General features: G+C 43.0%; 1 protein-coding gene across 2 annotated transcripts in view; it reads left to right on the top strand.

Annotated features, from left to right (window-relative positions):
* The first annotated feature begins 765 nt into the window (after positions 1–765).
* LOC100541308 (H(+)/Cl(-) exchange transporter 5) overlaps positions 766–13340 on the top strand; it is a 38946-nt gene continuing 26371 nt past the window's right edge. Inside the window, exon 1 of one of the 2 annotated variants that reach the window (XM_019618204.2) lies at positions 766–1145. Coding sequence is in view for 1 of the 2 variants with exons in the window: in XM_010715264.3 (XP_010713566.1) it covers positions 12508–12553 (46 nt within the window). In the remaining variant the exon portion in view is untranslated. Of the gene's footprint in view, positions 1146–12163; positions 12554–13340 lie in introns of those variants that run through there. The other variant, XM_010715264.3, reaches the window with a different exon arrangement.

Below are 13340 nucleotides of genomic sequence, written 5' to 3' on the forward strand. Positions count from 1 at the left end.
GCTTGGACCTCAGCAGTGGGAGGATTCTGCTCCATTCTCTGAGAGGACACAGCGAATAGAGAGGCAAGTTTAAACCAAAATAATGGCAATGTTCCTTATTGTGCTTTGGCCATCTGCTAGGTCAGGTTGTGTATTGGCTCTGCTGTTGTCATGGTTTGTTTCTTCTCAGGAGAAATACGAAAACCAGTTTTGTGAATGAACTCTGCTCCATGGGAGAACAGTGTTATGTCCTAACCTATAAACATTTTTTAGTATGACAGGAAATGAAAATTGACTCTTTTGTTGTTGCATTGTATTCCAGGTTGAAAAACATGAAGTTTTCAAAATATATTTATAATCCAAAAGCTGTTTTTTTTTTGTTTGTTTTTGTTTTTTTGTTTTATTTTTATGTCTGGTGATTTTTCTTGCCCCACCATGTTATCTCTCTAGCATGGGCTTAATGCTTATGTCAGCTAACAGTAAATTGGTCTTCAGTCTATACGGTGTCAGTGTTGGATTTGGAGGTGAAAAGCAGGAACTCTTGCCAAAACTGGCTCTGTGAAAGTTCAAGAGATACACAAAATAGGAAATGTCTCAATTCTCTCTATACGTGCAGTGGTGGTCCTGATGAAACTCGACGTTAGTTTGGTGCCTTAGAAGGGCTTTCTGTATTATGATTGTGTAGCCCTGAAGCAGAGAGTATAAACTCAGCAGTTTATCATGTGCTAGAGAGCATGTGTCCCATCTGTGTTTACTTGTCTGAGCAAGTTGTTTTTTCTTTTCCAGCGTACAGTTCCAAGAAGTGTCTGAGCGAAGCAAGGAGTAACTGAGCCCTGGGAGAAGATACTGAAGCTCTTTGCTGAATAAATGTTCTTCTCTTAGTTTCAATTGGCCTCTCCTGTGGATGAATGCTGTTGCTCAGAACAGAAAACTTGAAGTAACTGTTGGATCAAACAGCTTGCTGTGATGTGAACTTTCCAGCAGATATTTACAGAGGAGAGTGATCAGTAGTCCGAGAACAGAGTGCTGCTTGGTGCTAGAGAAGAACAGCCTCTTTCCACTTCTGATTCTACTGGAAATGCAAATGAGCATGTGTGGCGTCCGTCTCAATTTGTTTGGGTGCTCAAAGAAAAATCCAGTCTGAGGAAGCCTCTGGGAATAGACAGGTGAGAAATCTGTCAGCCAGAATTTGGCAATCTTTTAATACAGTAAGTATAACCAGCTTCTGGATGATGTTAACTTTAATTTGTCCAAGTTTTAAAGCCTTCATTAATTTTGAAACGTATTCCTCAATTTTCTTTGTAAGCAGAATGAAATGAAATATTTATTTCTGTACTTGTGCAAAGCAGGTGTTTGCAAAATGCTAATGATCATCAGGATTTCCTAATTTTCAGGATGCTTCTTGTTCAGTTGTACTTTTGGCCAAATGGATCTCCTGACCTGGCAGATGGGGGTGGCTGTGGGACTGGGCTGCTGGTACTGGTGTGTGGGGGGCAGCAGAGATGTGTTGCTGGAGTAGTTCACTGCACTTCTGACTCCATTTGTTCCTAGAAGAACTTAAACAAGTACAGGATTTTTTGTTTGTTTCTTTAAAAATGCTATTTAAACAATAGCTCTATAAAATAAAGAGTTGATTTTAGTTGCAGTGCAACAGCCTAATTGATATCTTGCCTGCCAGAACTTGAGTCTTGCTGAAGTGTCCCTTTCTAAGATAGTTTTCTGCCATCTTCCATAGTGATAGGTGTAAAGTGTTTTGGTTTAAGACCTAGCAATTGGTTGCTCTAATATATCTGAGTTTTGGATTTGTCTCTTCTGGATGTTTTTTATATTGTTTTTGGTGTGGTGGTTTGTTGTTGTGTGGATTTCTTGGCTTTTTTTTTTTTTAATATCTCTGGGATTTTGTTAAGAACTAGTTTTCTCCAAAAGCTGAAATGGTTGGGAGGTACACCTAATCACAAGTATGAGATTGCACCTTCTCAACCCTCCATATACGTTTGAAAACATAATGGCTGATTTCATTCAGTTTTTCTGTGGATCTTGAATCATCTTAAGCTACCAGAAAGCTGCAGAAGTTAGAAAAGCACCATAGGCTCTAAAATATCAAAACTCAATTTTCTTTCTTCCTGTTACGTTTTTAGGAGGTTGTTGGAAAGTTGTACTGTGCAGACATGCTTTTATTTTCTCATATTTCTTCGCTTTTACAACAGAACTTATTTTTTCTGTTGCTGTATGATTTTGTTGGCTTGCATTTCAGAACTGGGGCTGTGCAATTACTGGCTAGAGCTGTAAGGCAAGATTTTCTTTTCATCTAAATATTTTCCTTCAATAGCTCTCCAGCACTGCTTGGCTCTTTGAGATTTGATCTAGTTCTGCTGCATAGGGAGGAGGGGGTTGTTCGAAAAAACAAGCCATAAAGCCAGTCATCAAATAAGAAATGTAGCAGCAACACCCAGTACTTTGGGAAATATTCTGGCTGAGAAACAATAGTGTTAGTGATGTATAATTCCTTTAGCTTTAGATCTCTTGGCAAATTAGAAAGCTGGTTGTCTGATTGTTCTGTATGCTGTACAATCAGGAATGATGGTGGCATTCTTCTCTCTGGTCTGGGGGCGTTTGTTCATCAGCTCTGTGGGTTCTCAAGGCTCATCTGTTGCTTCTGCACTTCTGTCCTACAGCTGCTTCAACCTGTGTGCGGGACTCCCCAGCATCTGTATTATTTCCTTCCTTCTGCTGTGTTGCATAGTTTTCTTGCTCCATTCATGGTACAAGAGTTATACAGAAGGTAACACCAGCAGTGTCCCCAGCAGTTTCTAATGATGAAAGACAGCAAAACTTCTGCCATCCAGAACTGATAATCTTTAACATGTTTATGTAGGGATACAGTGAATCCATGGGATATGGTGAATACCCAGTGTACCTAGAGCTTCCCTTTCCTGTCCTTTTTGGACAGCTTCATTTGGATGTTCTGCACGAGCTGAAGTGGATGAAGTGTGACAATGCGAGGTGCCCCTGTAAAGGACTGCCTGCCACTTAGGCTGTGCTTGAGGGCTGCATTCCACACCAAGTGCGTAAGGAGCAAAGAACTGAGGCTGGCTGATACTGCCATCGTGCTGTTCCTAAACTGATCCAGCTGGTTTGTCCAGGAGCTGGAATTCAAGTCTTAGTGCCTGAGTGCAGAATTTAACATTAGATGCATGTGTATTTATATGAGTATTAGATGAGTATTTATATGCATTTCCCATCATGTTTCTTATGATTCTGAAATAACTTAGCTTTTTGATTATGCAGCATAGCTTCGTGTGCACTTGTTTCTGAAGCACAGCAAGCCATGGTTTAGGAAGATAATTTTCTGAATGAGTCCCTTGAGAATGGAAGTATGTGGATACCATCCGTTTCCTAAACAGTTTGGACAACATTCATTGGCAAAGCAAGTGAGGGAGCTTCCCCAGGACCTTGGTGTGCCTGCTGCGTGACACAGAGTAACACAGCAGTTGGTGTAACTGTGGGTAGATGGATGGATAATTAATATGAGCAGCAGTAAAGCAGATAATTTAGTCTTCTGCAGTGTCATATGCCCATTACTGTTAAGCTGTTAACCAAAGTTTTAGTACTTGCCTTTTGAGGAAAACACTTGGATACTGTGAAGTGGCATTCAGATAGCTTATTTCAGGGCTTGTGGTGATGCTGGCAGTATTCTGTAGTTGTTGCTTTTCTGTATAGCTATGTCTTGCATGGTAGTGTATGTGATGCCTGTCCCTGCATGCTTGGAATGAAGCCATCAAGGATTTCCTCGACAGTGATGAGTTTGTCTTGTTGAGGAGTTGATGAGACTGCCTGCAGGGAAGGTGGCTTTTACAACACTCTGTTCTTACCTGAGAAGAAAGAAGTGGGTGTACTGTAGGGCAAAATCTGTAGTTTTCCAGCATAGAGCAATCTGCCGTGGAAGCTGCCTCTGTCTCTATGTGGCTCCCTTTCAATTGAAATTCAGCAGGCAATCGACTGAACTTTTTACTTGCTTGTGTAGCAGATGTACTTTTTTCTTCAGAAGAAGGAACGCTGTAGGCATGCATGGGTAAAACACTTAGGGAAAATGAGGATACTCAGATAAGCCCTTTGGTCTGAGAGAGGCAACGTATGGGAGATTGGGAGAAGGGTTAGATGAGGGGAAAGAAGTTTGTTCATTCCTTCTTTCTGTCACTGACTTTGATGTTAGTAGTCCTTTCGCTTCTTCATGGATTTTTGATTTCAGCAAAAAATTCTCAAGAAATTTAAGTACTGTAGTGATATCTACAGAGGGTATGTAAGTTGCCTTTTTTAAAAATAACATCTACTACAGTATCTATTTTTAAAGTGTTTTAAATAAGAAGGTGTACTGCTGTGGCAAGTGGCAGTTTGTTTATACTCTTCTTTGAGACTATAAGAACCACGTCCATAAAGGGAAGGTCCTTTGTTTGTATCATGTCAATGATCTCTGAAGTGCTGTGTAACAACAAATGAAAAGTTTCTGATGGAACGTATGTGCGTTTAGATGTTCCAGAACATTTTATAGCAAACAGCGTGGAAAGTATTCAGCAAGTGTTGCAATAGGATTTGAAACCCATGTGTTGGCTGTGCTAACTGTGGTGGTTAAGGTCAGTGTTCCACCAGTAGCCTGGTTGTCAGAGCCATCAGACTGCTAAGTGCTCTTCCTGAGAAACTTGCTGGAGATCAAGTAGAGGGTTAGGCAGCTTACTTCAGCACTAGTTGCTTTACTTTTTAAAGGAAATGAACTTTGGGATAGTATGGAAATGTTGTTGTATTTTAAGGGAGCTGAAGCTCTGTATAGCTGCAGGATGCTAATGCACTGAAATGCTGCAACTCCTCATGTGACCCGACAGCTGTGCTCTATTGGTGGAGAGTGAAGGGTGAACTATTGAATGTGCATCCTTGTTTAGTGGGGGACTGAAACACTTGTAGAAATAAGCAGTGAGTCCTGCTTATGTATTTCGGTCAGCGAGCATGCCCTTGGCTACCCTGGTGTTTGTGTGCCAGCTTGTTCTGTTTCAGTCAAATGGGTTTAAAAACTGTCAGATTGTATTTCACTGCTTCCAAAATAGCAATTTTATCCTCCCTCTTCAGGAAGTTTATTTTTTTAACATCTTGTGACTATGCAAGAATGTTTTTATAGTTAGGATCGAATAGCCAGTCAGTCTGAACAAAGTGTTTACATTCAGAATGAGATTCACTGCTTTGAGAAAAATGTACAAAATCCATTGCATCATATTCACTGAGAAGTCCAGGTGGATCTCATACAGATGGAGGTGTTTGAAAAGTAACTGGTGCACACAGCACTCAGGGCTTTACTGCTGAATAGCATTCAGTATGTGCCAGTTGCAATTTTTGTTGCAATTGGGCAGCATCTCTTTGAGTCATTAACCCCAACCTTCCCAGGAAGATTTAGCAGTAGGTTTTGCCAGCATTCTGCTGCTCCCATGACCTCCTCATAATTGCAAGGGGAAGTTAAGTATTTTCATCTCACTGAAAATTTTGTGCAAACTGAGTGTTTTATGGTTTCTTTGTGCCTCTGAAAATTACCTCTTCAGACTTTTGTAGCTCATAGTTCAGTAATTTGAGCTTTTTTTAATATTGCTAAGCAAGAAGTGCGGTCTCCTGAGAGTACTTCTTACCTGACAGCAGTTTATTCTGTTTGAATTTAAGGCTGTACTAGTATTTTGTTTGTGGTTATTTGGCTTTTTTGTCTGACAAAGTTTTGAGCATCAGCTGTTTCCATTATGGAAGACTTCAGCTCCATAATTTTGAATTCTCATTCTTTTAGAATTCTATTAGAATAACTGGAATAAATGCAACAGATAGAAAAATAGTGTGATAATTACACTGCTGTAACTATGTCATCAAAAGTAAAGATGCCCTGTAGTTGTGCTGCTTGCACACTTAGTGATTGTGGTCTGAATAGTGTGGGACTATAAGGAGATATGTGCACAACATAAAAAGTGAATTTGCAGAGCATTAGCTCTGTGGCCGTAGTAACTTACTTCACTCAGGAAGTAGGAAAAGGTCTGCATCTTTAATGTCTTATGTTCTTGTTTGTCCTATGAGGTGAACAGTCTACGGGGCAGGTCTGTGCAGTCTGGGGGTCAAAACAATGGTAAGCTTTGGGAATGAGAGAGATGATATGGCCTCTTGCTAGAGCAGTTCTTGGGACCTGTCCCTTGCAATACGGGCAAATTCTTTTCAGAAACAGAATGGAGCCTTTGAACTTAGGTTTAGACAAGACTGACATGTATCCTCTGTGTTTTCATACAATAATATGGGAAAATAATGCTTTTTATAGTAACTGTATTTGGCTAGTCCTGCTGTTTTTCATGCTGTATTGCATGCCTTTTAGATCTGTTAAGATCTTATCTTGCATCCAACTAACTTCTCACTTGATTTAGTGCTGGATGCATTGTGCTTAGTTTGATCTGGATAAGCAGATCAGATCAAAGTAATGAAGTGCTGTGCGGTGTCAGACAGATACAGCAGAAGAGAGAAGCGAAAGTGTAAGGCAGAGAGCTGTGATGTGAGCGTGCTGTGGCTGTAGCAGTCTGGTGCAGGCTAAAGCTCAGTGCCTGCCTCGGTACCTGGCTTGGCACCGTGGGTGCAGTGTAGAGCCCAGAGCTGCTGCCCAAGTTCATTGCTGTGGGGAGATGTGGGGGGACATCTGCAGCCTTCAGACACGTGAGCATTGCCCTGTGCACCCCTTGACTCCCCATTGCTTTTCCTTAGAATGGACTTTGGCCATAGCTACTTCAACATAGTCCTTTGCCAATCTGAGATTGGAACCAGTTGCCAGGGAAGGGGGGAGGGAGCCTACCTCATTAATGAGAGCCTTTGAGACTGTTCTGCTTCCCAGAGCTCTCCTGGTAAAGGACTTGGCTGTGGGAACAGCTTTGTTTATGATCCAGCTTCGCTGGAGGTTTTGGCAGGAAGAACTGCAGAGCCTCATCCAAGATTTTGATGTTTTCATGATGAAAATCGCATCTGATCTGTTCTTAATGCTGAGGCAGTCTTTGTGATGCAAAACACCCGCACTTATCTGAATTCTTGCTGGGGATCATGTGTTAATCACGCTCTTCTGATTTGCCTTGGGAAGGCTAAATTAGGGAAATCTGAGTGCTCATGAAGGCTTACTAACCTAGGGATGGCCTGATTTTCAGTTCAGGTTAGGCTACTTTTTATCAAAACATTGGCTGGAAAATTGAGCTGGAAGTGCTTATAAAGAAACAAGTGGATACGTGTGTAGAGGCTGCGCTGCTGGTCTGGGGCAGCACTGTTGGAGCTAAGGCTCAGCTGGCCCTTACGCAGAAGGAAGACTCATTTTAGATCCCACTTTATTCAATTGAAGGGCAGAAAGATGGGAAAAACTACGAGAAACTTATTTTCTCAGAAACCAGACATTTTTTCTCCCATTTGCTCACTTAAGGAACCTTTTTTTTTTTTTCTTCATAAATACACCTCCAGATCGCTTCCTGTGGGAAGCATCCTACAAAAATAAGAGCACCTGAAGAGAAGCACTGGCTGTGCTCACAGTGCTGTGATCACAGCAAATATACCGGTCAGACTGCTTTGGTCTGGACCCATGCTGTCACGATGACCTGTGTTGTACTTTGACTGGACAGCTGGGAAATATGAAGTTAACCCTGAAGGTGCCATTTCTGGATAATGATATCTGAAAAATTATTGCCTTTGGAGTCGGTGGGCACTTGTGGCCTCCTACAAGGAAGAGAAGCCACCCTCAAATGGGTAATACTCAAGAGGATTATGTACTCAAAGTGAACCGATTAGGGAAAGGTGGGTGTCTGAACAGGAAGAGAGCCTAGGTCCAGGAGCTGTCATGGGCCTACGGTTAGCATCACAAGGCAGATGCCAATTATAATAACTTTTGGAAACATGAGTGGCAGTTGTATGGGACCTACGTTTACTCTATAGTGTGTTCTTTTCCCTGAATCACTTCCTGCCATGGAAGCTGGATGGATTGCAGCACAGAGGTGTGTCAGTGGGTTGGAAGCAGCATGCATAGCTCTGGAAACAGGAGTAGCTGTTGGGAAATTCAAGGTGCGGTCTGTATCTCTAAGTAGGCAGGCCATTTAAGCTGTCATAAATGTTTCTTCCTGTTCAAACAGGAAGAAATCCAACACTGAGGACAGAGCATGTCTGTTCTGGGTGAAGTTGGGGTTTGTCCAGTTGTGTTCATCTTGTCACAGTATTTCACAGGTATCTGCACGTGGGACAGGCCTTGCTCTGCATCTCCAGTACAGCAGCAAATGTGGCTTTCCACAGAACCCTTCACTGGTTGGGGTGGAAAGGACACTCTGGAGGCCATCAGGCTTAACTCCTGCTCCAGCAGTGACACCCAGAGCAGGGTGCCTAGCACCACGTTCAGGCAGGTGTTGTATATCTCTGGGAAGGAGACTTACCCCCCTCTCCGGGCAGCCTATGCTAGTGCTCTGTCACCTGCACAGTGAAAAAAGTGTTTTCTGGTGTTCAGATCTTCCTGTTTGTGCCCTTTGCCTCTTGTCCTTTTGCCATCCTTCAACGCACCTGTTTGCATTTGTTGGTGCTTACAGCAGCCCCATCCTTAGGGGAACCCAGTTTCTAGGTATAGTTAACTGTAGAAATAATGACAGCATCAAAAAAAGTGTTCAAATTGTAATTTACAGCTTTATCAGTGAGAGGTTTCAGAGCTGTGTTCACTTATGAATAATTATTAGGAATAACTGTGTTCTCAGCTTTTGGTAAGTGGTGCAAGGTGATGTAAGCCAGTGCCGGGAACATGCTGTCTCTTGGAAATATCATCTGCTTTTGTCCTGTGAACACTTGTAGAACTCCTGCTTCTGAATTCCCCGCAGCTGGGGAAGCCCTGAAAGTAGGAGAGGCTCCGTGTGTGGTGGGGAGCTGACTTAGCCCGTTGGTGTCTGTTTAGAAACCTGCTTCCTGCAGCATTTGTAGGAAACCTGAATATTGTTTATAGATCAGTGGCCAGCATTAGTTCTTCCTGTGGTTATGTTCATCACTTCTGTGCGCTTTCGTTTTGATGAGAACTCCTCTCTGCACACAAACTTACCCAATTGCTGTCTTGCATCACTTTTAAGAAGTTTTCGACATAAATTTGCTACAAGTCCAAAACGGGGCTTGGTTTAGCAACCTAATAACTAGCAGTTCCAGTAAGATCATTGACTTTTAAACGTGCCTTGGAATTGTTTTAGCACAATTCCTTAAAACTGTGCCCAGTGTGATTAATATTTCAAAGAACTCGAGCATGCGCCGGAAGAGGGAGGGAGAATGAGGTTTCCTGGATAGGCCAATTGATGCAGCAGATAGCTGAGAGGAAGCAGTGAAGAAAATGTTTCTAATAATATATTGCTACCATTGCCTTGAGCTGAATTTATACGAAATAACTTTTCTTTTTGCAAATTGCTTTTGGAAGACTGACACCAGTCTTGAACTGGATCAGAGTTCTGGTTTCATGTGTGTGCTTGGAAGCTCTTGGTTGTTGTCACCTGCATTAGTGGGTGACAGGGGATTTTTGATCTAGTCAGTGAAATGTCAAAGCATTTTGCTTTTAAAGATAGCTTTCCTGACAGCCATATATTATTCTGAACACTTGCAGAAGCAAGAGTTTTATTCAGAAAAGAAGTACAGGAACTCAGGAGTTGGATTGAGATTTGCCTGCAGTTGAGTTTTCCGCGTGATGGGCTGAGTGGTTTAAGTGGAACGATGAATAATTCAAGAAGAGATGAGACAAATGCAGACTTAAAGACATAGCTGTTAGTCTCTGTGTGCTTGTCAGTAAATAAACTGCCTGGATGGCAGTTACGCTGTTAACGTGGTGCATGTGTTGGCTCAATTTACAAAAGTGTAGGGGAAACCTGAAATATGGCAGGATTTCTGTGTTGCTTTCTATCTAGCATTACCTGGTAAAGCTTGACGTGAACGTTATCTTGTGCTAACAATGTCAGATCATAGCATAGAATATCCTGTTGTGGCTTACTGCTCATCTCCCTGGGGCTTGTGTGAGTACGTTTAAAAACAAACAAAAGGACCACATAAAAATGCTAAATCAATTCAGCTCTAAGCATTTGTGTTTGGGTTGTGTTGGTCGATTTCCCAGTTTCTTTAAAACAAGCTATTGTTTCAGGCTGGTTTCGCTGTACAACAGTTTGCCCATTGTTTGCTATTGCTCAAACAGCAGTGAGGGCAGCAACTGACCTGGTTTGTGAAGAGCGTGCAGTGTTGCTTTGAGCCGTGGATCCCAGAACAGCCCCAGAGCCCTTTCTCTACCCCACTTGAAGAAAGGTGGGCAAATGCTCAAGGGAAAAGCAGTTGTCTGCTCTTCAGATTAAAAGCAGGCAGTGGGACAGCGAGAAGTCAATATAGGTAAATACATAATTCTGCAACCATATACTTACTTTTACAGTGATGAAAGGCATGTTGATAATCTTCACTGAACTGTTAAACCCTTCTGTTAAATGATTTATGTGCTGCTTGTGAAACCGTGGCATTGCTAATAAAATGTTTTATGTACTGAAATAGCATTTCATTTATCCCTGAAGATCTTTGTGTGCCATATACTGCACCTGGAGGGATATAGAGCATGGCTTTAAAACTCCTGTCAGTCATCAGCTCAACAGCTGGTCGCTTCAGGTCTGCAGAAGGGGAACTGATAGCAGTCACTTTGGACAGCACAAAGAATTGGAGGATTGACTTAGAAAAATTGTCAGTTTTTTAGAAAGCAACAAAATAATACTTTCCAGGGTTTGCACTTTCCACAGGTTGCACTGGTGTTGGAACTGAACATTTGTTTTCAGATGAGGGCAAACGTTTTAGGACTCAAGGGGTGCTGCTTCTGCCAGGAAAAATTCCAAAGAGGAGAGCTCCCCTTGTGTTCGTGATGTTTGTGCTTTATACTGTGGTGGTAAAATCCTCTTGATATCTTCTGGGAGCCGGAGGGTTTCACAGGGAGCAGCCTGCTATAGCAGCACCCTGCTGTAACAGATATGTTCTGCTTTTTATTGGGGTGCATGTGACACTTCTGTGCCCTTTCTGTACAATATTTGCGTTGCTGCTGCAGCAGGTCACAAAGCTGCTTAGTTCAAATCTTCCTATGAACTTCTGAAGCTGTGTTACAGCAGCAATCTGTTGTGCTGCAGCTCTCACCTGGCAACATCTTTCCTTAGCAGCTGGACCCCAAGTAACTGGGTGAGAAGCACACATGGAGGTCTTCTGTATGCATGCTCTTTTGGTCTTTAGCTTTTAAAGAAGAAATTACAATTAGTTTGTTAAGATCAAAAATTTTCTTTTGATCTTTTGTTAAAATTGGAAAGAAAAAAAAAACACCCACCCCTTTCCTCTGTCTGAAAAGCATGCAGTCAGTGCATGCTCCATCCCAGTGGAGCTGAGGCTCTGCTGGGCAGCCTGGGAGGGCTGGGTTGGTGCTGCCTGGTCTCTGGGGGTGACCCAGCAGTGCTCCCTGCAAGCTGTGCTCGCTTCCTCTTGTAACTCACAGCCTGCATGTGGGAACCTGGGACTCCCAGCTTTACGTTTCATGGACTGTGGTATGCTGAAGTCCAGAACAATTTACTGAGTCAACCAATGCGTTTGTGTTCTTCTTATGGTGTAGGCTCCTCTGCACTGAAGCTGCTGACTCCTCTTGTCCTCTGCTGTGGTTTTTTAGTTGTGTAGAGGGATGCTGTGGTGAGAACATGGGGCTTGGGATGAAACACCAAAGCGGGACAGGGGAAGAAGAATTGCCGTGAACTTTAAAGCTCGGTTTTGATTTGCTAATCTCTGAAAAAGAGTAGCCTTGTGGTCTGGCCCTTGGTTTCTCAAATTAAAGTAGCCGCTAGGTGGTAAGCTTGCTCCTTCCCCACAGGAAGAATGACTCATGGAAGCAGCTGATCAGAATTACTCCATGCTCTTTTTAAAGAGCATAATGTCTTTGTGCTGGTGGTGGAGCTGGAGCTAAGCCTTGTATCAGATGAGGAGAAAATAGTGTTTTGGAAACTTTTAGCATGTTCCAACTTCGAAAGCCTCAGGTTTGCATTCCTGAAGAGCTGCTCCAGGCCCCCTGCTTAGCTTAGTAGCCCTTCTGTATCTCTGGGCTGGTGTGTGTGGGAAGGGAAGGGGAAGTAGTTTCAGAGCTGAGAGAGCACCAAGACGGGGTCTGACAAGGAGGAGAACAGGTCTGCAGGGTACAGGAGATGGTGTCAAAGCATGGAATGGGGAGAAAATCCTGCAGTATCTGATGCTGATTTAAGTGTTGCAAGCAACGGAGCCAACATTGTAACAGAAACTAGGGGCGGGTTTTTTCAGCCAGAATGGCAATGGGGTACTCTGGGCTTCCTGATTGCTGTCGCTGAGTCACGTCCAGGCATCACAGGGCTGGCTTCTTCAGGTTCTGTTTCATTGCTTCCCTTTGCCTTATTGAGATGGAAAAAAATGTCAGGCTGATAAAAAGTAGAAGAGGATAACGGGAGCATCTCCAGAAGGATGGCTTGGCACCCACTGGAGCGTTGGGAGCGCCCGCAGCCCTTTGGTATGTATGATTGCCATGGGAGGGTCCTAGAGAGCGTGCAGACCATGCCAGCACCCTGCTGCGTGGTCTGATAGGAAAAAAGCAGCAGCTGTCTAAGTATTGTGATACATTAATCATGAGATAAGCATGAGAACAGTTGCTGTGTTTTTGTGTGTGCGATTTAGCATGGCAAAGTATTGCTTGCTCATAGAAGGGATATTATTGTTTAAAAAAAAAAAAAGTAGTTTAAAGCTGTATCTCTCAAGACTGATTAAGGACTTGTGAAAGAAGTGGGTCATTGAGTTATCTTCTGTGTCCTTTTCCAGCTGTATAAACGCTAGATGTTTACCCCGTATGTGCCAGCACTGGAGAGTGGTTTGCTTTTTGGTTTTGTTGTGATTGAGAGCAAAGGTAGGGATAAAGAGGAGAGAGCAGCAGCTGACACTGCTCCAGTTTCCTCCCTTTGGAACAGGCAGTGTGTGCTGGCAGCTGTGTGCCTCTTGTCTGCTAAGGGAGGCAGCTTTAGCAGGGCTGGGTATTCATGCTTTCAGTGCAGGGGAAATATATGAATACAGACCTCTTTTAACCCTCCATTCACACATAAGCTTACGTGCAGTCTTATTAGAAGATACCTATTAGACTGTTCTGGTGTGTGTTAGCCCTGTGATGCACAAGCACAGTTTCTTAGCTCTCTGCTGGGATGTCTTGCTGGCCCTGCCCCCTCTGCTGCAGGCAGCTGTGCTTCCTGGGAGCAGATAAGCTGAGGGACAGCAGAGCACTCAGTGAAACCTGACTTTATTGTTAGCTG

Source organism: Meleagris gallopavo, chromosome 9, assembly GCF_000146605.3.
Source record: "Meleagris gallopavo isolate NT-WF06-2002-E0010 breed Aviagen turkey brand Nicholas breeding stock chromosome 9, Turkey_5.1, whole genome shotgun sequence".
Taxonomy (NCBI): Eukaryota; Metazoa; Chordata; class Aves; order Galliformes; family Phasianidae; genus Meleagris; species Meleagris gallopavo.